Below are 25,619 nucleotides of genomic sequence, written 5' to 3'. Positions count from 1 at the left end.
GCTTTGAAACTAAACCAGAGCAAAGTGTGTGTCACTTTGTGAAAGAAGAAGGACTGTGAATTGCCTCACAGCTGCAAGCTAAGTATCACGGAACTGATCAGGGACTTGTACAAATTACCAGTTTGTTTGGAGACGAGGGCTCTTTGCTCAACAAAAAGAGGGCTTGGTTTAAGTGCATTTTCAGTATAAAGAACATTGTTTTGAATTTTCAAACGTGTGTGTGTCTGAAATTGTATCTGTGCATTTTTGGGAGGATTCTACCAGAGAGCCGGACAGAACAGGTTGTTAAGTGAATTGTGCAGTTGTTAAGAAAATCTGACTTCCCCGTTGACTTTCCTCATCAGAAGCTGGAGATGCCACGATGGTCTGAAAAACCAATCACTAATCACCTATTTTTTCATCCCCATCTTAGCTTTAAATGGATGGCCATAAATTGAGGACCTTATGTTATGTTGTGAGCGATCCTTGTCAGCCTCAGGATTCTGAAGATGAAGAAACAGATCCCTTAGTTTATCCTGGTTTAGGGAGGTTATCAGAGGGCAGTGGAGATGAGAGCGAAGGGAACACTGATTTAGAAGAACCTCACGGGGCTGAAGTTACTAGGGGGAGTAGTTCCCTGTCAGATAGTGGTGAATTATCAAACAGTGAGTGGTTAAACCCAAAATATAGGAGACTGATAAAATCAACGTTTGGGACCCGTTGCTTCCAGGAGGAACCGGAAAAAGAAGGTTGCATTCGGACAAACTGCTTGATAAAATATGGCGCATGTTATTCGCTCCTTGAAAAGAAAGTTTTAGATAAATCATGTGCAAATGAGACAGAAGTAGTTTCGGTAAGTGCTCCTTGTGTACTGGTAAGATTTCCACTTAAATAGAGATTTTATAGCCTTTGCCTCCCAGCTATTTGTATGCTGCCGAGTCTGCAGAGAGGGGCGGCATACAAATCCAATTAATTAATTAATTGGAATGGAATGTTAATTGCCCCACAAAGCCATCAACTCCTTTAAGATAGAAGAATTCCTAGTCCTGCATGCCAGCTTGTTTTGCTTCTAGAAAAAACCCTGTGTGTGTTTTGAACTGTTGAAGAGAAAATAGAAGGATTTCTTTGTTTGAAGATTAAAGTTTTGGGGAAGATTTGAGGGTTTCAGTAGCGGGGGGAGGGGGGGCAGGACACCTTGTGGGAATTCTGGTGAATGGAAACGGATGAACGTACTGGAACACAATGTCTTTCTCACATCGACAGAACAGAATGAAAAGCCCTCCCCAAATTTGGGGCAATGTATTATCCCAGCAAAATTAATATGTACTTTTTCCCATTCCTGCCCCCCAACCAAGAAAACCTGGAGAGAAATGAAACCGAGTGAGGGTTATTGGAATGCAAAGCCGATATTGCAACGGGAATTATTTAATTGCAGCGTCCAGCCCTGGTTTTTTTCCTGTACTGCCCCCTCCAGAAAGGAATTGCAGCCGTGCAACCCAACTGGTCTGCCAAGCACAGGCTATGACTGCCATCCATCAGCTGCCATCCGAGTCCTTCTGAGACAGCTGCCCATCACTGCTTCCTCCGTGAATTTGAGGCACGTGGTGAATTTAACAAGCACTGTTTTTCCGCTTTAAAGCCAAGCAGGGGCTCTTTGTCCTTGACGCGTGACCATTCTGTGGAGACGGGCAAACTAACGTGTACAGGAGAGACATGTCCATTTGGAATTAAAAACTGCTCCGTGCCAAATCTCAGTGCCCCCCCCCTCAAGGTCACCACACCCAAAGAAGAAAGGGCGAGATAATCAGGCTTGAAAAGGCAAACGAAGTAACCAGGTTATATTTGGGTTCTTGAAGTGTTAGGTCTTTAGGCTTTCAAGCTAACCTGAAAGCTCTCCAAGATCCACGTCTTCATTTCTTGAAGGCCACGTCTACTAGGTCATTTGCTTTTCCTTGAAGAAGTCACGGTCTACCAGCAAGATCTCGAAGAGGCTGCCCTCATCCCCCAAGGGAGCTTTGAGAAGTTTCTCAACTTGGTGGAAGCTGTCTCCTTTGGCCTTCAAGAGAAGGAGAGGTCAGGGGCCAGGAGAAGACATTTGAGCCTCGATTGACCATGAATATCTCCAATGTCTTGATTGGTGAAGAGGGCTAGGGACAGCCGAGGAAGGATGGGCGTGTCAGTTCACGGTGGGTACCTGGTTCTGGTGGAGGCTGAACTCTTTGGCTTTAAGGCGCAAGCTGGCAATGCTGTTGGCCATGTTGACACCCGGCGTGGGTGTGTTGGGGCCACTGGAAGCGTAGGAAGGCATCGTGTTGCTGGAAGAGGTAGGGGCGATGGGAGGAAGGAGACAGGCACACACACAGGGGAAGCAATAGAAAAGAAGCATTAGACATTGGAGAAGATTTCAACTCTATTAATCTTGGCGAGGATACATACTTTATTTTTGGAGCATAAGACACACTTTTTCCTCCCTAAAAGAGGCTGAAAATTCAGGGGGGTCTTATACTCTGAATGTATCTTTCCCCCCCCAGCCCTAACTAGGTGCTAACGGTCTTCCCAGCTCTCACTTTGCAGGTTCTTTCACTGTTACTCCCTCCAAAGAATGTACCGCCTGATTCTTTACCAATGTCTCTTTTTCTTTTATGGACACGGAGAGCATCTGCACCAAAGACAAATTCCTTGTGTGTCCAACCACACTTGGCCAATAAAGGATTCTATCTTCTCTCTCTCTCTCTCCCTCCTTCCCTCTCTCTCTCTCTCTCTCTCTCATTGTGAATTGGAACTAACCTGGAGAGGAAGGAAACATGAGAAGCAGGGATGGATGGAGGGATGGAGGGAGGGAGGGATGGAAGGAGGGATGGAGGGAGGGATGGAGGAAGGAGGGATGGAGGGGGGGGATGGAGAGAGGGAGGGAGGGAGGAAGGAGGGATGGAGGGATGAAGGAAGGAGGGATGGAGGGGGGATGGAGAGAGGGAGGAAGGAGGGATGGAGGAAGGAGGGATGGAGGAAGGAGGGATGGAGGGAGGGATGGGAGGAGCTAGAACCCACCTGTAGGGGGTGGTGCTAGACCACGATAGGTAGTCGGGACTGAGGGTGGTGGGCCGGGGAGCCACGGGCTGCTCAATCGCTGTGTCTTGGGTGTAGGATTTAAGGAGCAAGACTGACCGGTTGGCTAACATCGCTCTCTCGTTCCGGCGGAATTTTGCTCTTCGGTTCTGAAACCACACCTGGAGGGGAGAAAATATATGCTTTTATGTTTTATATTTTATATTATATATACTGCTCAAAAGAATAAAGGCAACCCTCAAAGAACCCATCCTAGATCAGAATGAATGAAATATTCTCCTGGAATCTTTTGTTCTGTACAAAGTTGATGGTGCACAACAGCAGGTGAAATTGATTGTCAATCAGTGTTGCTTCCTAAGTGGACAGTTTGATTCCACAGAAGTTGGATTTCACAGAAATTTGATTTACTTGGAGAGTTATAGTTTGTTGTTTAAGTGTTCCCTTTATTTTTTGAGCATATATAATAATATAATAATAAAATAATAAATTAAAATAAATTAAAATAAAATAATAAAGATTTGTAGCACGGGGTTCCTGGGTTCTCTCTGAGCTTGCAGAGGTTTCCCATGGAGGCGTCTCATGGCCCAGCTAAGTAACATCATCAATGCTAGGAGTGTGGGGTTTCTCCCCATTATATACCATATATAATGATTGTTTTTTGTTGCAGACGTTTCATGACCCTACTAGGTAACACCATGAGGGCTAGAGGGAGGGAGGGTTTGTGGAGAGGAGGTGGAGGAGGAGGAGGGGACTCACGGAAGAGCCGCTCCCAGGTGTGGTCCCATGGCGAGGGCTACCTGTGGGTGAATCCCATCCCTCTCACCTGGACTCTGGCTTCACTAAGGCTCACCCTTCGGGCTAGCTCTTCCCGGACGAAGGCATCCGGGTAGTGGGTCCGCTCGAAGACCCGCTCCAGCGCTTGCAGCTGGCTGCTGTTGAAGGTGGTTCGGTTCCTCCGTTGCTTCTTCTTCCGCTTGGAGGAGGAGGAGGAGGCGGTCGGACTCAGGCTCTGCCCTGCGGACAGGAGAGGGTTGGGGTTAAGGATACAGGATATAAAACATAGAATAGAATAGAATAGTTTTAGACAATAGAATAGAATAGAATATGGAATGAGGAATATAGATTAGAACATAGAATATGGATACAGAATAGAATTTAGAATAGAATATAGAATAGGATAGGATAGAATAGAATAGAATAGAACAGGACAGGACAGAACAGGAGAGGACAGGACAGGACAGGACAAAATAGAATATACTGTAGAATATAGAATAGAATAGTATTAGACAATAGAATAGAATATAGAATATTAGAATATAGAATATTAGAACATAGAATATGAATACAGAATAGAATATAGAATATAAATAGAATAGAATAGAATATAGGGTAAAGGGTATAGGATATATGATATAGAATAGAGAATAGAGAATAATAGAATATAGAATATTAGAACACAGAATATGAATACAGAATAGAAAATAGAATATAATACATAATATAGAATACAATAGAATATAGAATAGAATAGTATTAGACAATAGAATAGAATAGAATATAGAATATTAGAATATAGAATATTAGAACATAGAATATGAATACAGAGTAGAATATAGAATATAGAACAGAATATAGAATAGAATAGAATATAGAATAGAGTATACTGTAGAATATAGAATAGAATATAGAATAGAATAAAATAGAATAGAACAGAACAGAATTCTTTATTGGCCAAGTGTGATTGGAGACACAAGGAATTTGTCTTGGTGCAGATGCTCTCAGTGTACATAAAAGAAAATATATAGTATTTGTCAAGAATCATCAGGTACAATACTTAATGATTATCACTAGGTACAAATCAATGAAGAAACAATCAATATTAATATAAATTGTAAGGATACAAGCAACAAGTCACAGCCTTGCAGTCCTAAGTGGGAGGAGATGGCTGATAGGAACTATGAGAAAAATCTAGTAGTAATAGTAGTGCAGACTTTGGAAATAATTTGACAGTTTTGAGAGAATTATTTGTTTAGCTGAGTGATGGCATTCAGGGAAAAACTGTTAATAGGAAAGTGAACACAAGAACAAGGGGACACAATCTGAAGTTAGTTGGGGGAAAGATCAAAAGCAACATGAGAAAATATTATTTTACTGAAAGAGTAGTAGATCCTTGGAACAAACTTCCAGCAGACGTGGTAGATAAATCCACAGTAACTGAATTTAAACCTGCCTGGGATAAACATAGATCCATCCTAAGATAAAATACAGAAAATAGTATAAGGGCAGACTAGATGGACCATGAGGTCTTTTTCTGCCGTCAGACTTCTATGTTTCTATGTTTCTATGTTTCTTCTGTCTAGTTGTCTAGAGCAATTAACCAATGGAACAACTCGCCTCCAGAAGTTGTGAGTGCTCCATCATTGGAGGCTTTGAAGAAGAGACTGGGCAATCATTTGTCCGAAGTGGTTTACACAAGCAAGGGGTTGGACTAGAAGACCTCCAAGGTCCCTCTCAACTCCAATTATTCCATGTTCTAACCAGCAGAGCGCCCTACAACCCTGCCAAAACATCTCTCCATATTCAGACTCATTTCCACCTGACTTGAAATCTCCCCTGGGCCTCCTTTCTCCGCTTCGCATATTTTTAAATGCCTCCTGACAACAGCCCATATTCAAGGATCCCAGCAGCAAATCCCACGAAATTTAGACTTTTGGGGAAGGGACAATCCGCAGAGGAGAAGGCCTTCATTTAAATTCTCCTCTGAAACACGATCTGGCCATTTTTGCCCCAACATCTGCTTTCCATTTGGTCTCTAACGGAAGGTGGGGTTGGGAAAAATAAAACCCCTTTATTTTGGGATGGTTTTAAAAATTTGGAATACTTTTATGACAGCTCTCTGATTTGTACCAGTTACCCTGGAATTCCTCTGCTATATGTCAAGCATGAGCAGTTATGATGTGGCAAAAGAGAAAAAAAATGACGGGGCGGGGGGGAGTCAAAAAAAGGAGAGAAATAGATATATATATAATCTCTCGCCCGCTCGGAGAATTCCTTCGTAAAAGGACCTTTGAGAATTTTGTCCGGAAACGGCAATCGGAGCGATGCAAAAGGACACCGATGAAAAAAAATGAAATAAAACCTCGCTTTAAAATAATCTTTGCTTTTGGTTGTTTTCTTTCCTGCAAATGCGTGCCTGGCTACGAAAGTATGCTTCCCTCTTGCCAACATTTGGAAGCGTTTAGAGGTGGTCCTCGGCTTACGAACACTTGGTAGCTGCTTGGAGTTACTGACAACAAAAGTCGGTCATCATTCTGATAATCCCTCTTAACGACGACGGAGCCAAATTCAGGTGTTTTAAGTCCTCAAAGTACGACCACAATTGAGCCCAAAATGTATATAACTTGGTGAGACATTTTTGAAGGAAATCCTCCCCCCTCCCCATTTTTACAACATTTCTGGCTGTGTTTGTTAAGGGAAGTGGGGTTCGGTTCTTAAATTTGTCACTGGGTAATTAACTCAGCAAAACTCACTTAACCCCTGTCTTGCTGAGCGACAGAACATTGGGCTCAGGGAAGGTGGGTGGAGGACCGCCTGTGCTTTCAACCAGAGGGAAGGAAAGGAAGGAAGGAGGGAGGGAGAGGGAGAGAAACAAGGAAGGAAGGAAGAGAGGGAAGGAGAGGGAAGGAAAGGAAGGAAGGAAGGAGGGAGGGAGAGAAACAAGGAAGGAGTTGAGGGAGGGAGGGAGCGGGAAAGGAAGGAAAGGGAGGGAGAGTGGGAGGAAGGGAGAGGGAGAGAAACAAGGAAGGAAGGAAGAGAGGGAGGGAGGGAAGGTAGGAGTTGAGGGAGGGAGAGGGAAAGGAAGGAAGGAAGGAAGGGAGAGTGGGAGGGAGGGAGAGGGAGAGAAAGAAAGAAGTAAGGAAGGAAGGAGGGAAGGAAGGAAGGAAAGAAGGAAGAAAGGAATGAATGAAGAAATGAGGGAGGGAAGGAAGGAGAGAGGGGAATGAAGGAGAGAGGGGAAGGAAAGAAGGAAGGAAATCTCTCAAGAAAATAAAAGTCTTTTGCAAAACTAAAAAAATGTCAAAGCCCTACAACTCAAAGCTTCAACCCTTTTAAGAGTTACGAAATAATAATAAAAAAGGAGAAATAATTTAGAAACTCCAGAGGCCAACTTGAATGCCTGAAAGTTCACGGAAGGGGGTGGGGGGGAAGCCTCTGGGCTCTTAAACAGCACGATTGCCCTTGGAAATACAGATGTACGTATTCAAATTCCATAATTGTAAAAATTAATTGGACAGAAGCCCAGGCTTGTGAATTACAAGGATGTCAAATTCAATTTACAAAGGGAGTAATTTTGAACGTCGGCACTATCCCTGGTTCAAAGTTGGTTTTCTCTCCTTCCCCCTTCCTTTTGTCTCACCTCTCTATTCTCCCCTCCTTTTTCCCTTTTTTCATGCCCCCCTTTTTTGTTTTTTAAAAAATGCGAGTGGATTGAAATAGCCTCAAGGCTATTAGTCCTAAATTCTTCCGGAAAAAAAAACAAATCCTGCCTCTTTTCCAACTTCCTTTCTTCTTTCAACAACTCCAAGACGGATACTGCTTTTTTATTGAAATAATAATTATAGCCAAGACAGCTTGGTGTGTGTGTGTGTGCTAGGACTCCTAAATCAAATAAATAGATTTTATTAATTAACACGGGTCGTTCCTGGATACCAATTTGTTCTCCGGTCTCGGGGAATTAAGAAAAATAAACAGGACCCAGGTCAGGTTCTTAAGGGGATTTTTCATGTTCACAGCCTTGGTCAGAAGTTACACATTCAGGAGTCGGGTGGAAAAACTCACAATGTTTGGCTTTCTATACGCTATTACAACTCTCCTGTTTGTGTGTAACCTTTATTTTATTTTATTTATTTATTCATAATTAATTAATTAATTAATTTGTATGCCATCCCCCTCCGAGGACATGAGGCAGCCCACAACATCTCAAGCAATATACAATGTACATATCTAAAAATCCAATTAATATCGCTGAAAAACTTTAAAAACTCTAATAACATTTAAACATCATTCAATCATTGAACTGGGCGAACTGGGCATCATATGGCAACAAATTTTTTAAAAAAAATTCTCCACATCCAACATACAACTTCATATACCTTCAATACATCTTATTACAGTGTTCCCTCGATTTTCGCGGGTTCGAACTTTGCGAATAGCCTATACCACGGTTTTTCAAAAAACATTAATTAAAAAATACTTTGCGGTTTTTTTCTTATACCACGGTTTTTCCCACCCAATGACGTCATATGTCATCGCCAAACTAATAATTTTTGCAAATAAATAACACACACAAAAATTATTGTTAATAAATAATTATGTTTATAAATATCAGAATCACTAAGTGTCTTATTCAATGGTGAGTACCAGTAATAATGGTGAGTAAATGGTCATTAAGGGAATGGGAAATGGTAATTTAGGGGTTTAAAGTGTTAAGGGAAGGCTTGTGACACTGTCCATAGCCAAAAATGGTGTATTTACTTCCGCATCTCTACTTCGCGGAAATTCGACTTTCGCGGGCGGTCTCAGAACGCATCCCCTGCGGAAATCGAGGGAACACTGTATATATATATCATTATTGAAATACAATAAACTAAATCACGTTCCAGGTTTCCTTTATGATATTTCACCTGTATTCAAGCTTTCTTCTCTCCACTTCACCTCTACTACCTGCCTTTTTACTCCTTCTCCCTCCTTCTACTACACTCCTTCTTTCCTCCTTCCTGCTACTCTTTCTCCACACTCCCCTTTCTTTCCCTCCTTCCTTCCTACTTCCCATCCATCCTCTAAATCCTTCCCTAAGTGGATAGTTCTATTATCATTCCATTACATATTAGAAAGTTTCTCTAGCTTGTACCCATCATAACCATCCCTCTTTTTTCAAAATCTGTACAGCAACAATTTTTGAACAACGGACCTCGAATGGACCAGCTAAGAGAATAACGGAATAACAGAAGAGAATGATAGAAAAGAGAGAGGAAGAAAGAGAAAGAATGAAAGAGTGACAGAAAGAGAGAGAGAGAGAGAAGAAAGAGAATGATAGAAAAGAGATGAAGAAAGGAAGAAAGGATGAAAGAGTGACAGAGAAAGAGAGAGAGAAGAGAATGAGAGAAAAGAGAGAGGAAGAAAGAGAAAGAATGAAAAAGTGACAGAAAGGGAAAGAAAGAAAAAGAATAATAGAAAAGAGAGAGGAAGAAAAAGAAAGAATGAAAGAGTGACAGAGAGAGAGAGAGAGAGACAAAGTACAATAGAAAAGAGAGAGAGAGGAAGAAAGAGGAAGAATGAAACAGCGACAGACAGAGAGAGAGAATGATAGAAATGAGAGAGAGGAAGAAAGAGAAAGAAAGAATGAAAGAGTGATGGAGAAAGAGAGAGAGAAGAGAATGATAGAAGAGAGAGGAAGAAAGAGAAATAATGAAAGAGTGATAGAAAGAGAGAGAAGAGAATGATAGAGAAGAGAGAGGAAGGGAGAGAAAGAATGAAAGAGAGAGAGAGAGAAAAAAAGAATGATAGAAAAGAGAGAAGAAGGGAGAGAAAGATTGAAAGAGGGGGGAGGCAGGAATGGTTTTCCAAAGCTTCTCCATCTACCCTGATTGACAGCTTCCTTCATTTATTATGCCTCAGAGCTCTTTTGGGAACGAAACCCCCCTCCATCACCTCCTTCCCACCTAGCCCCCCACCCCAGGCTCCCTTCCTCCCCAGCCTTTGAAAAGCAGCGTTGACTTTTTGCCTCCAAGGGGGTTAGAAAAATGCAAAAGGGCAGAGTTTTTAAACCCCACCGAGGTAATGGAGGAGGAGGAGGGGGAGGGCCAAAGACAGGTGACCCCCCCCCCCTCTGCTGTTTCTGAAGTCCTCCATCTGAAAACGTTTAAGGGCATCTCAGTTTTCCTTCCGATCCATCCAGGCTGTCAAAAAAGCCACAGGGCGGGGAGAGAGAAAGCCCCCCCCTCTTTTCCCTTCACTGCCCCCCCCAGGAAACGATGGATGGACGGAGGGCAGGACTGGGAAAGAGGAGGGACGGTCAGTCAGAAGGAAGGATCCAGTCTCAGCCTTCGTGGAGAACTTTGGCTCTGGGCAAGAGAAGCCGAGCAGAAATTTTACAGATAAATACATTACAGATGTAATGCATCTGTACATAAGTGCAGGTGATAAATAGATGGTGAATACAGTAGATACAGTGTAGATGCAGAGAGAGAGAGAGGGAGGGAGAGAGAGAGAGAGGGAGGTACATACATACATACATACATACATACATACATACATACATACATACAAACAAATATAGATGGATGGATGAATGGATAGAGAGATAGAGATAGAGATAGAGAGATAGGTAGGTAGGTAGATACATATAGATATAGATGGATGGGTGGATGGATGGATGGATGGATGGATGGATAGATAGATAGAAGTAGATAATTAGGTAATTAGTTAATTGGATATAGAAAGAAGGTAGATAGATAGATAGATAGATAGAGAGAGAGAGAGAGAGAGAGAGAGAGAGAGAGAGATGGAGATAGATAGATAGATAGATAGATAGACAGATAGACAGATAGACAGATAGATAGATAATTAGGTAATTAGTTAATTGGATATAGAAAGAAGGTAGAGAGAGAGAGAGAGAGAGATGGAGAGAGAGATGGAGATAGATAGATAGATAGATAGATAATTAGGTAATTAGTTAATTGGATATAGAAAGAAGGTAGAGAGAGAGAGAGAGATGGAGAGAGAGATGGAGATAGATAGATAGATAGATAGATAGATAGATGATAGATAGAGATAGGTAGATAGGTAATTAGTTAATTGGATGTAGAAAGTATACAGTATATATATATATATATATATATATATATACACACACACACACACACGCATGCACAGGAGATAGACAGACAGACAGACAGACAGACAGATAGATAGATAGGTAAGCAGGCAGGTAGGTAGAGAGATAGGTATATGGGTATATGGATGGATGGGTTGATAGATAGATGATAGAGAGAGAAAGAGAGAGAGGTGGGTGGATGGATAGATAATCTGCCCTGAGTCTCCGGAGTGGGGCAGCATACAAATCGAATAAATTATTATTATAATCAGACTTATAAGCGACCAAGGCTTCTGTCCTCTTCCCCTTTGAACCTGCAGCTTCTTCTCCTGGTCTTTTCCCCCTCTACTAACTTTGCTTCTCCTCCCCACTCAGCCCCACCCAGATTTTTTCCATGCAGAACTTTTGGGCAAGGACATTTGCGCCCCCCCCCTTTACTCTGCCCCCCCCCCTCAGCCGGCACCGGTCCGGGCTCTTCCATGTGCCTTCCAGGTCTCCTCGCGTGTGAGGCCCCTCAGAAGGCCAGCCTTGTTGGCTGGGAACCATGGCGCCTCTCCACATCTGGTTCGAAGTGGAAGGCTGGCGCCGGCCGAAAGCCACAGACTTCAGTCGAGAGAGGCGCACAGACTTTAATAGACGCACACAGTTTGCCGAGCCAGCCGGGGCTATGGCTGCAAAGGGAGAGGGGGGTTTTCAGGGAGAGCGCAGGTCTGTGCTGCCCTTTGAGAAAGAGAGGAAGGAAGGAAAAAAGGGAGGGAGGGAGGAAAGAGAGAGAAGGAAGAAAAGAAAGAAAGAAGGAAGAAAGGAAGGAAGGAAGGAAGGGAGAGAGGAAGGAAGGGAGGGAGGGAGGAAGGAAAGAGAGAGAGAGAGAGAGAAAGAGAGAGAGAGAAAGATAAAGATAAAGACAGACTGAAAGAAGGAAGGAGAGATAAAGAAAGAAAGAAAGAAAAAGAGAGAGAGAAAGGAAGGAAGGAAAGAAAGAAAGAGAAAGAGAGAAAAGAAAGAAAGAAAGAGAAAGAAAGAAGGAAGGAAGGAAGGAAGGAAAGAGAGAGAGAGAGACAAAGAGAGAAGGAAGAAAAGAAAGAAAGGAAGGAAGGAAGGGAGGGAGGGAGGGAGGAAAGAGAGAGAGAAAGAGAGAGAGATAAAGATAAAGATAAAGACAGACTGAAAGAAGGAAGGAAGGAAGGAGAGATAAAGAAAGAAAGAAAGAAAGAAAAAGAGAGAGAGAAAGGAAGGAAGGAAAGAAAGAGAAAGAGAGAAAAGAAAGAAAGAAAGAGAAAGAAAGAAGGAAGGAAGGAAGGAGAGATAAAGAAAGAAAGAAAGAAAAAGACAGAGAGAAAGAAAGGAAGAAAAAGAGAAAGGAAGGAAAGAAAGAAAGAAAGGAAGGAAGGAAGGAAGAAAGTAAGGAAGGAAGGCGAAAAAAGGGCTGCAGAAGCAAGCAAGAGGCAGGCAGCTGTGAGAAGATGCTCTCTGTAAGAAAGGGATGACTTCACAGCCTCTGGCCACCCCTCAAACCCAGAGGTGTGTGGAATAACACACCCTAAAGAAGAACCAAGGCCTTGTAAAGTGGTATTAACCCTTCATGTGATCTTGATTCTCTCCCTCTGTTCATGCAGCCTAGAACTGTGTGGGCTTTTTTGGCAGCTGCTGCTCACGGCTGGCTCCTATTTCAACGGTTGTCCACCAGGACTCCAAGGTCCCTCTCACAGTAACTACTCTTGAGCAAGGTACCACATATACAAGAGAAAGTAAGTAGCATCCGCCTCCTACAACCCGCCTTCCCAGGATTAATCCTCCTCGTTTCTTTATCCAAAACTGGCTCAAATCCTCCAACTGTTTAACATCTTACAAATGTTTGGCGTCCTTGTGGGTTTGCACAGCATCGCACTGAAAATGTTGTGGTAAGGTTGGGTGAGAACACCCAAGATTTAACTCCGGTTGCCACACTGGGAAAAGTTTGTCAGTGATTTCAACAATGGGGTGACCAGGACTGGGTGCAGGATTCCAGGCGTGGTCTTACTATAGCTTTACAAAATGGTACTAACACTTCACGTGGCCTTGATTCCCTCCGTGCTCAGAACTGCCACCTCACGGCCTGTCCGGCATCCTTCGTTAATGCAGCCTAGGATCACGTTGCCTTTGTTGGCTGCTGCTCTGATATCTAAACTGTTTCTCCTCTATTCTGCCATAAACCGAAGCCAAAACAGGCTATGGTTACAGAACTGGGCCCCACAGACTTTCAAACATTTCCACCCCCAGCCCCAAATTTCTGGCCAAAGAAGGCGAGTGGGTTGACATTCCTCCAAATTCTCCAGGGAAAGGGGAAAATAAAATAAAATTTCCAGATATTTCTCAAAGGTAGACTTGCCTCCTGTCCTACTAGTGGCAAAAAGAGCATCTTGACAGGTAGTCCTCACTTTACAACCACTGTTTGGGTCAGAATATACATCCCTGAGCAAGTAAGTTCAATGAGTCATTCGTGATTTTACACCTGGGGTATGGACTGACTTGCCTCCAGAAGTTTATTTATTCGTTTAATGTAATTTAATTTAGTTGTGGGTGCTCCATCATTGGAGGTCTTCATGACGCCAGCCATTTATCTCGATCAGAGGGGGTTGATCAGTGGAACTGCCTGCCTCCAGAAGTTGTGAATGCCCCAACACTAGAAGTTTTTAAGCAGATGTTGGATAATCATCTGTCTGACGTAGTGTAGATTTTCCTTCCTAAGCAGGGGGTTGGACTAGAAGACCTCCAAGGTGCCTTCCAATTCTGTTGTTGTTGTTTTTGTTTTCTTCTTCTCCTTCTCCTTCTCCTTCTTCTTCCTTCTTCTTCTTCTTCTTCCTTCTTCTTTCTTCTTCTCCCTTCTTCTTCTTCTTCTTCTTCTTCTTCTTCTTCTTCTCCTCCACCTCCTTTTCCTTTTCCTCCTCCTCCTCATTATTATTATTATTATTATTATTATTATTATTATTATTATTATTATTATGTTTTGTGTGTTTGTAAAATAACACAACAAATGACCTTAATATTCCTTGCTCGGTAGCACTGGCTGAATCCTATGGAAGCAATATCGGAGATGATTTGAAGCCAAATTAGGCTTAGTTCACTTCCTGCATTTAACACCCCCCCCCCAAGACTAGTTGACAGAAACACTGTTTGGAGTTTACAAAGATTCCCCCCTTAAAAAAACACACAACCGTGCACACAACCCAAATCTCTTCCTTTTCTCTCCTCGGGAGTTAGCATCACTACACCTCCCCAACGTCCAAGGTGGGAATTAAGAGCCCTAAAGCCTAAACCAACTTTCCTTACAATCCCACACCTGGCTCCAGTTAGCGGCAAAGGAGACGGACAGGTCAGGCTGAGAGAAGAGGAAGTCGAGAGAGAGAGACACATTTTTCAAGAACTAAGGAAAATACACAAGGACCAAAAAAGAAAAGAGGGAGGCGGGATGGTTGAGAGGAAAATTAAAAAGGTAGCAGTCGGATGCATGGCGCGTGTCTGAGATGTGCGGGGAATCGAGATCAAGATGAATTAATTTGGGCGGAGGGAGGCTGAAAAAACACAAAATTTACATGTGCATCCTAGCAATTCAAATAACGTTCAGTGGTACCTCTACTTAAGAACTTTTCTAGATAAGAACCAGGTGTTCAAGATTTTCTCTGGGACCGCCTTCTGCCGCATGAATCCCAGCGACCGATTAAGTCCGACAGAGTTGGCCTTCTCCGGGTCCTGTCGACTAAACAATGTCATTTGGCGGGCCCCAGGGGAAGAGCCTTCTCTGTGGCAGCCCTGACTCCCTGGAACCAGCTCCCCCCGGAGATTAGAACTGCCCCCACCCTCCTTGCCTTTTGTAAACTCCTTAAAACCCACCTCTGCCGCCAGGCATGGGGAAACTGAGATAACTTCCCCGGGCCTATACAATTTATGTATGGTATGTTTGTGTGTATGTCTGCTTAATAACTGGGTTTTTAAAATGTTTTTAAATTATTAGATTTGTCATGAATTGTTTTATTGCTGTTGTGAGCCTCCCCGAGTCTATGGAGAGGGGCAGCATACAAATCTAATAAATAAATAAATATTTTTTTTGCCTCTTCTTAAGAACCATTTTCTACTTAAGAACCCGAGCCCGGAAAATTTTCCCAGGAAATTTGAGAGTGGCACAAAGGCCTGGCCAGTTTCCTGCCATTCCCCCATTAATCCCGGCCATCTCGGGCTTTTCTGGGCTGCCAGAGGAGCCTTTTGGTGGTGCATAAGGAGGCTTTGGCAGTCCAGAGCAAACGAAGCATTTTCCTTTCTCTGGGCGCTTGAACAGGGAATAAACCTCTGCCAGTGCCCAGAGAAAAGAAACGCTCCCTTCATTCTGGGCAGCAACTGTCCTCCTCCTCTTCTTCCTCCTTTTCCTCCCACCCAAATTCTGAGCTTTTATTTCTTTCCTAATGGGTTTGCACACATTACTTGCTTTTACATTCATTCCCATGGGAAAAATTGCTTCTACTTACAAAATTTTCTACTTAAGAACCTGGTCACGGAATGGATTAAGTTCTTAAGTAGAGGTGCCACTGTATATCTAAAGTTTCGCATTTGTACCATTACTGCAAGTTGAGGGGGGAAAAGGTGCATTACTTTCTGGACGACCCTCGTAGAAGGGCCCCCTGAGATCTTCTAGTCCAAGTGCTTAAGGCATGGAGAGTTTACACTATCTCAGTTAAACGATGGTCCAGTCTATTTTTGAAAACCTCCAGTGATGGAGCACCCACAACTTCCAGAGACAATGGATTAATCGTCCAGAAATTTCTCCTTAATTCAAGGTTGGATGTCTCCTTGATGAGATTCCATCGGTTGCTTCTCGTCCTGCGGTACCTTCTCCTCTTTCATTTCAGAAGCAGGGGAAGATCTGAGCTGACTTTCCATTATGACTCCTAATAAAATGAATAACCAATGAAGGGGTTTCCTGTCTTGTGCGGCTCCTTATTCATTCTTTTATAACCATATCCAGATCTGCAGAACTTTTCGTTATTACGTTACATAGTATGGGGTGGTTTTTTTGGTAACAATAGCCAAGTTTCATCTCAAGATTAATCTTATAGTAGCTATTACAGAAGTTTTGGTGGTCTAGTTTTCTTGGGAGCTAAATTATCTGGATAGATAGTTATGGGATGGAGGGAAGAAGAGAGGGAGGGAGGAAGGAAGGGAGGAAGGGGAGGGAAGAAGAAATGGAGAGAGGGATGAAGAGAAGGAGAGGTAATGAAGGGGAAGAAAGAAGGAAGGAAAGAAGGAGGGAGGAATCAGATAATGTACTATAAGGGAGGGAGGGAAGAAGAAAGAAGGAAAGAAGGGAGGGAGGGAAAGAGAGAGGAATCAGATAATATACTATAAGAGAGGAAGGAAGGAAGGAAAGAAGGAAGGGAGGGAAAGAGGGAGGAATCAGATAATATAGTATAAGAGAGGGAAGGAGGAAGGAAGGGAGGGAGGGAGGGAAGGAGGGAGTAATCAGATAATATACTATAAGGGAGGGAGGGAGGGGGAAGGAAGGGAGGGAAGAAGAAGGAAGGAAGTAAAGAAGGGACGGAGGAATCAAATAATATATTATAAGGGAGGGAGGGAGGAAAGAAGGGAGGGAGGGAGGGAAAGAGCGAGGAATCAGATAATATACCATAAGGGAGGGAGGGAGGGAGAAAGGAAGGGAGGAAGGAAATACCTAACATGGATTGCATCTACCGTAGTCCCAATATAAACAGGTGGGTTTTTTGTTTTGGCTAAATGAAGTTCAGAAGGTGACGTTTCCATCTCCATAGGTTCAAAATAATCCTGTCGCTTTTTAGCCTGGCACAGGCAAACGGACCAGCCACAGTTGAGCAATGGCTGATCTCAACTGTACGGAATGTGAGAGCAGCAACACCCCAGCTGTGTGTGAGGACCCCCCTCACTGACAGAACGTTGGACCCACGGGCTGATCTGACCCGCTTCCATTCTTCCACCTTTTGAAAGGACATCATTGTTACATAGGGTTTCTTGCCTGAGCAAAGGGTTGGTCTAGAAGACCTTCAAGGTCCCTTCCAATTCTGTTATTCTGTTATATATTAGAGATAAATGTTGGGAAGACACAATGTAGATTGTGTTTCACCAGGCAATGGGAGGGGGGAGAAATGAGAATTCCTTCCTTCCTTCCTTCCTTCCTCCCTCTCTCCCTCCTTCCTTCCTACTTTACTCCACCCTCTCCTTCTGTCTTTCCTTCCCCTCTTCCTCCTTACTGCCTACCTTCATTGCTTCCCTCCCCTTCCCCTTTCTGCTCCCCCTTTCTCCATCCATCCATCCTCTCGTATTTCACTTCATTTCCAAAAATTATATTTCTTTATATCAACAAGAAATTTTGCCCTTCTGAAGAAAAGCAGAGAATATTCTGCCATGGAAAATTCTGCCATGGAAAAAGGAATCCCTGCCAACAGGCTCCTTCTTCAAACTCCTCCTTCTTCAAACTCCTCCTTCTTCAAACTCCTCCTCCTCCTCCTCCTCCTCCTCTTCTTCAAACTCTTCTTCTTCTTCAAACTCTTCTTCTTCAAACTCTTCTTCTTCTTCTTCAAACTCTTCTTCTTCTTCAAACCTTCTTCAAACTCTTCTTCTTCTTCTTTCTCCTCCTCCTCTTCTATCTTCTTCATCTTCTTCTCTTTCATCTTCTTTTTCCTCCTCCTCCTCCTCCTCTTCTTCCTCTTCCTCTTTTCTCCTCCTCATCTATCATCATCATCATCCTCCCCTTCCTCCTCCTCCTCCTCCTTTCTCCTCCTCCTCTTCTAGCTTCTTCCTCTTCCTCTTCTTCTCTTTCATCTTCCTCCTCCTCCTCCTCTTCTTTCTTTATAGCTCCACTCCGAAAGGCTCCTGAATTTCAAAGGGTTGCATGTTAACTAACTTATTCATTGAATTTTGGAGCTGCCAATAAAATGTATGAGGCCTGAAGAATGGAATCCAGGAAGAAAAGAAAGGAAAAGGTATTCGGCAGAACTGTAATCTTCTAAACGAAACCAGGTTTGGTTTAAAGGCAGACAAGGATGCAGAGCAAGTGAGAATGCCGCCTTTCTACTCCGGAGGAAACACCACGGGGAGAAATCTGTGTATCCACCGGGAAAGTAATAAAGTTGTTTCTAAGTCATGGCCATCACAATTCTCACTTGGCAGCAGGAAGCCCGATGGAATGAAGGGGAGTAAAATAAATAGGTTTTGGAGATGCCACGTTTTCACATGTGCACATCTATTGCTTGATTTGGCAAGAAAGAAAGAAAGAAAGAAAGAAAGAAAGAAAGAAAGAAAGAAGGAAGGAAGGAAGGAAGGAAAGAAAGAGGAAGGAAGGGAAGAAGGAAGGAAGGAAGGGAAGAAGGAAAGAAAGAAAGAAAGAAAGAGGAAGGAAGGAAGGAATGAGAAAATAAGATGGTTTATCTATCCGATCTCCATTGGACCATTTCTGAGCAGGTGTCATCATGAACTCTGAATTACCTGTACAAAATTCACCTTTATCTTCATCATCATCATTCTAGCCACTGTCCATCCACTGCAGGATGAAGACCTCTTCTGCATGTTGTTGTTGTTGTTATATTATTATTATTGTTGTTGTTGTTGTTGTTGTTGTTGTTGTTATTATTATTAATTAGTTTTGTATGCCCCCCCTCTCCAGAGACTCGGAGAGAACCTAGATGGTTCTGAGTTTTTATTTCTCTTTTCTTTCCTTTTTTTGCCCGTTGGGTCTGGACATATTTGCAGATCCATTTTGTTTTGGGTCGCTTTCATGGACCCTTTCGAACCAGTGGGATCCATTCTGCAACTGCCACCTTGTCAGGATTAGTATTGGGGTAACATTCCAAATACAGGAGAAAAGCTGTAATTATTGTAAAGTGGGAAAAGCTGCTGAGTCACGATGAATCTGCTACAATCTGATTGGTTAAGAATTGTATAAAGTGTAATGCACCTTCGCATAAATGTGGTTTTGTAGTGGTTCGTAGTGGATAGTTCTGTGTGGTTTGTTGTTGGTTTGTAGTCTGTGGTTAGTGGTAGTCTGTGGTTAGTGGCAGTGTGCTGTCTAGTAAAATAATATTGCTGTTCTGTAAATCGAATATAAGGGAATATACACGGCTCAAAAAAATAAAGGAAAAGCTTAAACAACAGAATATAACCGAATATCTCCGAGTCTTCGAAGAGGGGCGGCATACAAATCTAATAAATTATTATTATAATTATTATTATAACTCCAAGTCAATCAAACTTCTGTAAAATCAAACTGTCCACTTAGGAAGCAACACTGATGGACAATCAATGTCACCTGCTGTTGTGCACATTCAACTTTACACAGAACAAAGTATTCAAGGAGAACATTTCATTCTTTCAGATCTAGGATGGGTTCTTGGAGTGTTCCCTTTATTTTTTTGAGCAGTATAGTTTTGCTACAAAAGAAGAAGTAAAATTCTTCTCAAAAGTTCCCTGCCGTGTTGTTTTCCTTCTTCAACATCTTCAGTCCCTTCTTCTTCACTTCTTGGCTACTTAAGCTTCTTAAGACTCACCTGCTATCTGTTCCTCTTGCTATGTGACCAGACAATTTCCTCTACTTTCCATCCTTCCCTAAATCCATGGGCAGCTCTTCCTATCTTGTCTTGTGAGGTCTACTGTCTACCTTTCCGTGGCTCTTTCCGCCCCTCGAAGCTGCTGTATCGATTGTGACGTTAGAAGGTCCATGTTTCACCAGGCTATTTTAGAGCAGGAATCACACATAAATTAAAAAAAAAACATTTTTCTTTGGGCACAGAGGGAAGTTGTTGTTGTTGTTGTTATTAATAATAATAAAAATTATTGATTTTTATAATAACAGCAAAACTTTCACACAAGATATAACAATTTGCTCAATGCTCAAAGTGCCTACTACCAGACAACATTCATACGCCTCCACCCAGATGGGGGCTTATTTTCTATATACCATTTTAACTTAAGAGCAAATATATCTATTTACATATTATAAAGTAATTCTAATTTATTCTTTATACCTTGGTCTCGAATTCTACTAAGTACGTATCCTCTTACCTTGTCCCATCAGAATAGTTTCATTGGCAGAATTCATCCTATTATTATTATTATTATTATTATTATTATTATTATTATTATTATGTCAGTACAACACAGCAAACGAGATCACTATGCTGGATCTCGTATTTCATCACCAGTCAGGCGCTTCCCAAGCACCTAGAACTGCATGATGTAGCGGCGAATTATGTTTGCCGATCCCAGTAAAGCGGCCTTTTGCAATTGACAGATGGAGATTTTGTCAATTCCGATTGGCTTTTAAATATCTGCTGAGATCCTTTGGTACTGCGCCCAGCGTGCTAAGTACCACTGGGACCACTTTCACTGGCTTATGCCAGAGTCGTTGCAGCTCAATTTTTAGATCTTCGTATTTCTTCGTATTATTATTATTATTATTATTATTATTATTATTATTATTATTATTATTATTATTATTAATTTAAATTTATATGACGCCCCTCTCCGAGGACTCGGGGCAGCGTACAACATATAAAAAATATAGTATACATCGAGATACCGTTAATTTGAATTGAAAGTTACATTTAAAAACTAAAAAACCTATTAAAATACACACATATCCATTCAAATTAACTCATTCCTTGGCCCGGGGGCAGAGTCCAATAACCCCAAGCTTGGTGGCATAATTGAGTCTTTAGACTCTTTCGGAAGGTGAGGAGGGTAGGGGCAGTGTGAATCTCCAGGGGGAGCTGATTTCAGAGGGCCGGGCCCTCCACAGAGAAGGCCCTTCCCCTAGGCTCCACCAAGCAACATTGTCTAGTTGATGGGACCTGTTAGAAGGCCATCTCTGTGGGACTGAACCAGTTGCTTGGAAATGACGCTTCTCTGAATGTATCTAACTTCAAAGGGGCTTCAATTTCCATGAAAACGACGCATAATCTCCATAACTCGGTAACTCTATAACTTACCCCATAACAGCAACACAAGAGCACGTAATAGATGCAAATTAAATGTAAATCGCTCCAAAGTAGACTGCAGAAAATACAATTTCAACAATAGAGGGGTCAATGCCTGGAATTCACTACCTGACTCTGTCGGTTCCTCCCCTAACCCCAAAACCTTCAACCTTACATTATCTACAGTCGACCTCTCCCCGTTTCTAAGAGGTCTGTAAGGGGTGTGTATGAGAGCACCATTGTGCCTACCCTCCCTGTCCGACGGTCTTATCCTTTCTATCACTACTTTCTACTTCTATTATGCTAATACAAACTACTAGGAAAGTGAAGACAAGAACAAGGGGGCACAATCTCAGGTTAGTTGGGAGAATGATCAGAAGCAACATGAGAAAATATTATTTGACTGAAAGAGTAGTAGAGGCTTGGAACAAACATCCAGCAGACTTGGTTGGTCAATCCACAGTAACTGAATTTAAACGTGCCTGGGATAAACATAGATCCAACTTAAGATAAAATATAGGAAATAGTATAAGGGCAGACTAGATGGACCATGAAGTCTTTTTCTGACGTCAATCTTCTATGTTTCTATGAATGAGGAAGGAAGGGAAGAATGAAAGGAGAAAAGAAGGAAGAGAAAGAAGGAAGGAGGGAAGAATCCACTGTAACTGAATTTAAACATGCCTGGGATAAACATAGATCCATCCTAAGATAAAATACAGGAAATAGTAGAAGGGCAGACTAGATGGACCATGAGGTCTTTTTCTGCCGTCAATCTTCTATGTTTCTATGAATGAGGAAGGGAGGGAGGAAGGAAAGAAGAAAGGAAGAGAAAGAAAGAAGGAACGAAGGAACGAACAAATGAAGGAAGGAACGAAGGAAGAATCCACAGTAACTGAATGTAAACATGCCTGGGATAAACATATATCCATCCTAAGATAAAATACAGGAAATAGTATAAGGGCAGACTAGATGGACCAGGAGGTCTTTTTTTGCCATCAATCTTCTATGTTTCTAACTATAATTCAATACTTCAATACTAGATAGATAGATAGATAGATAGACAGATAGATAGACAGATAGATAGATAAAATGAATAATCTTGAATGCCCTTTTTGCATCCATGGATTTTTTCTCACCAAGAGGCAAAACAACTCCTATTGCTTTCGTCATCCTCGCTTTCATGGCAGCACAAAAAAACCGTTCAGTGATAATTACACTCATTTCACTGATGGGAAAACCAAGACTTCTTTGAGAGGGGAATCTGATATTGCCAGTCAGAAGGAAATATGCTAAAATATTTGGAATTTCTGTTTTGGGAACGGCCCTCCCTTCCTCCACACTTGTCCTTGGCTTTTGATGACTGGTTTTTAATTTATTTATCTTTCCATTGTAAGTACAGGCAAACTTTTACGACTCTAAGGCCGTCTGGGGTTACCCTATGGTAAGATGGGCAACCAACAAGGTTTGCCAATAAGTAAATAAAATTATTTTCCACTGGCATGGCAGGATGGAAGAAGGTCCTTTTTAAGGATGGTTCAGTCGGTGAAAATCAGCGCGGGAATTTTATAATGATCGTTAAACCAAGAAACAGACAAGGAGAACCTGGCTAAAAGTGGGAAAAGGCTATGGATCTGCAAAAGCTGACTCCAGGGTTTTCGCCTTTCTGTAAAATGGCCAGGACACTAACCTTGTTTTCAAGATGAAAACCTGCTTTTTATGTTGTTTATTCCATTTATTGGGCTTGTGAAACACACATCTTCAAATATGACAAGCTGTTTGGTATCCAAAAGACGATCAGGGTTGGTTTCCTACCCTTCAAATGTTTTGTGTGTGAATTATATGTACGGCAAATTTAAAGGGAGGTCGTGCGGTGTCCCGTGAGATTGGAGTTATAGAAAGATGATGAATAAAATTTTAAAAATGAAATGAAATAACAAAATAAAAAATAACAGAGTAAAATAAAAATAAAGGGTGTTTTATCATGTCAAACACAAAAGCAGGTGAAGCTACGCCTGGTTTTCTCTCTTGTACCCAGGACAGAGTAAACAAGCAACTGCATGAAGGGTCTTTAAAAGGCCTTCGCCTTTCTATAAAGTAGAATTCTCCTTATTACAATCCACTAATAGGATTATTTGTTGCTCAAGGCTGAAGTGTGAACTCTTTGATACTCTCTGAGCTCAGTGTTTTTCTTGTAGACATTTCATGACCGAATTAAATAACATCATCAGTGCTCACTATCAAGAGCATGGATGATGTCACCTAGCTGGGTTATGAAACGTCTGAAAGAAAACTATGGAGCTCAAAAGGCCCCAAGGATACCTGAAGTTGTCCGCCTGTTTCCACAACTGCTGGGTTTTTTTACCCCCTGCAATGTGCCTGACCAACTTAGGCAGGATTTATCTTCCAAATTAGGTGCCCACCATTTCAACTCAATGCCTTAAATTCCCCAGGTTTGTTTCCAGCCAAATGGGGCTTCCTGGATTAACCTGCAATAGGTGAATTCTTTTTTTTTCCCCTTCCCCTGTTCCAAATCCAAAGATGAAGGAAGAAATGGAGAAAAACTCCAGAAGAGAAGGATTTAGGGGTCCTAATTTCTGACAGTCTCCAAATGGGTGAACCGGGCAGTAGGGAAAGCAAGTAGGGTGCTTGGCTGCATAGCTAGAGGTATAACAAGCAGAGCGCTGGTGAGACCACGTTTGGAATAATACCGTGTCCAGTTCTGGAGACCTCACCTACAAAAAAATATTGATAAAACTGAACGGGTTCAAAGACGGGCTACAAAAATGGTGGAAGGTCTTAAGCATAGAACTCGTCAGGAAAGACTTCATGAACTCAACCTGTCTAGTCTGGAGGACAGAAGGAAAAGGGGGGACATGATCGAAACATTTAAATACAGTATGTTACAGGGTTAAATAAGGTTCAGGAGAGAAGTGTTTTTAATAGGAAAGTGAACCCAAGAACAAGGGGACACAATCTGAGGTTAGTTGGGGGAAAATCAGAACCAATGTGAGGAAATATTATTTGACTGAAAGAGTAGTAGATGCTTGGAACAATCTTCCAGCAGACGTGGTTGGTCAATCCACAGTAACTGAATTTAAACATGCCTGGGATAAACATCTATCCATCCTAAGATAAAATACAAGAAATAGTATAAGGGCAGACTAGATGGACCATGGGGTCTCTTTCTACCGCCAATTTTCTATGTTTCCATGAGTTAAATACCAACTACTAAAGACACTGAGCTTCATTCTGTGGATATTGGACATCATCTTTTCAAAGACCAGGTTCTTGGTTCTCTATTGACTTTTCTTCCTGATTCCCAACTGTCTGAATCACACAACCCTCCCCCCAAACTCCCTCCAAAGGTTATTCCCCTTGCAAAGTCTATAGAGATTCTCAATTATCAAGTCCTAGTTGTCCCCAAAATGCTTTTTTTTTTGCCCCCCAAAATTGGACTTTCTGGTTTATCTTTGAAGACCTTTCACTCCTCACCCAAGAAGTTTCTTCCGCTTCACCCGTTGCCTCTTGAAAAAGCATATTTGGAGCTTCCCCCTCCCCAAAGAAAGACTTCCCTCCGCTCAATGCCCCCCCCCCAAGTCTGGGATTCCCAAGTTTGTCCGACGCTGGACAGCGGAGCAATCCAAAAGCCAAGGAGATAACTAAGCCCGTTAAGGCGCAGCGGGCTTTTGCGCAGCGCAGGGGACCCTCCCCTCCAAGGCTCTGGGAGGGGGCAGGCTCCCCAAAGGGCCCCGAGGCCAGAGGCCCCTTCCCTCCCCTCCCCTAGGAGACCCTCCCCATCTCTTCCGCGCCTTGCGCCTTTTCCCTTTCTTCGCCTTTGCTTTGCCCGTTGCGCGCGCTCCGACGCGCTCACCTTCCCGGAGCTCGCCTCCTCCTCCTCCTCCTCCTCCTTCGCTGCCGCTGCTGCCCCCGAAGGGGTCGAAAGCCCCCTTGCCGCCTGGGCGAGCCTCGTCCTGCTGGGCCGCCCCGTTCATGCCGACGGCCGCTTCCTCCAGATCCAAGAGGTGGCTGACGCTGAAGTTCTTGCGCGCTTGGGCGCAGTCGGCGGGCTCCGAGATCCGCGCCGCGCTGGGCACGAAGGGCTTCTCCGCGCCTCCGTAGGCGCCCGCCGCCGCTTCCATCGCGCCGGGATCCAGCTTGTGGGGCAGAGGAGACCCCCGCCCGGAGGGCCTCCCTCGCCGCCCCCCAAAGCCCCTCGGCCCCCCCCTCCAAAGAAACTTTTTCTCCTGCTTTGATTTGCGCACACACGCGCAGTCTTCCTCCTCCGCCACCTACGTTTCCCTGGTGGGGTGTGAGCGCGCGCGCGCGTGTATGTATGTGTGGGCCTGCTTCTGAGGTTGTGCGTGGGAGTCTTTCTTACACCCACCGCCTTTCTTTCTTTCTCTCTTTCTCTCTCTCTCTTTCTTTCTCTCCTTCCCTCTTTCCCTTCCTTCCTTCCTTCTTTCCCTTCCTTCCTTTCTCTTTATGTCTTTCTATCTCTTTCTTTCTTCTTTCTTTCTCTCTTTCTCTCTTCCTTCCTCTCCTCTTTCACTCTTTCTTTCTCTGCATCTACTCTTCCCCTTTCTCTCTTCCTCTCTCTCTTCCTCTCTCTCTCTTCTTCTCACTTCTTCTTTTTGCTTTTCTCTCTGTCCTTCTCTCCCTCTTTCACTCCTCTCTGGGTGTCTTTCTTGCTCTAATTTTGCCTCCCTCCCTCCCTCCCCCCTCCCTCT

The 25,619-nt window shown here is 43.0% G+C and overlaps 1 protein-coding gene across 1 annotated transcript; it reads right to left on the bottom strand.

Moving 5' to 3' along the window:
* Positions 1 to 1,471: 1,471 nt before the first annotated feature.
* On the bottom strand, positions 1,472 to 25,031 carry PRRX2 (paired related homeobox 2). The gene is made up of 4 exons (XM_070758172.1): positions 24,764 to 25,031; positions 3,869 to 4,059; positions 3,028 to 3,206; positions 1,472 to 2,294 (listed from the first exon to the last, which is right to left on the bottom strand). Exons 1-4 carry the CDS (start codon positions 25,029 to 25,031, stop codon positions 2,156 to 2,158), a joined length of 777 nt encoding a protein of 258 aa, XP_070614273.1. The 3' UTR covers positions 1,472 to 2,155.
* Between the last annotated feature and the right edge of the window lie 588 nt (positions 25,032 to 25,619).

The sequence above is a fragment of the Erythrolamprus reginae genome, chromosome 8, assembly GCF_031021105.1.
Source record: "Erythrolamprus reginae isolate rEryReg1 chromosome 8, rEryReg1.hap1, whole genome shotgun sequence".
In the NCBI taxonomy this organism is placed as follows: domain Eukaryota; kingdom Metazoa; phylum Chordata; class Lepidosauria; order Squamata; family Dipsadidae; genus Erythrolamprus; species Erythrolamprus reginae.
Note: the sequence above shows the minus strand (reverse complement) of the source record. Positions and strands in the feature narration are given on the sequence as shown.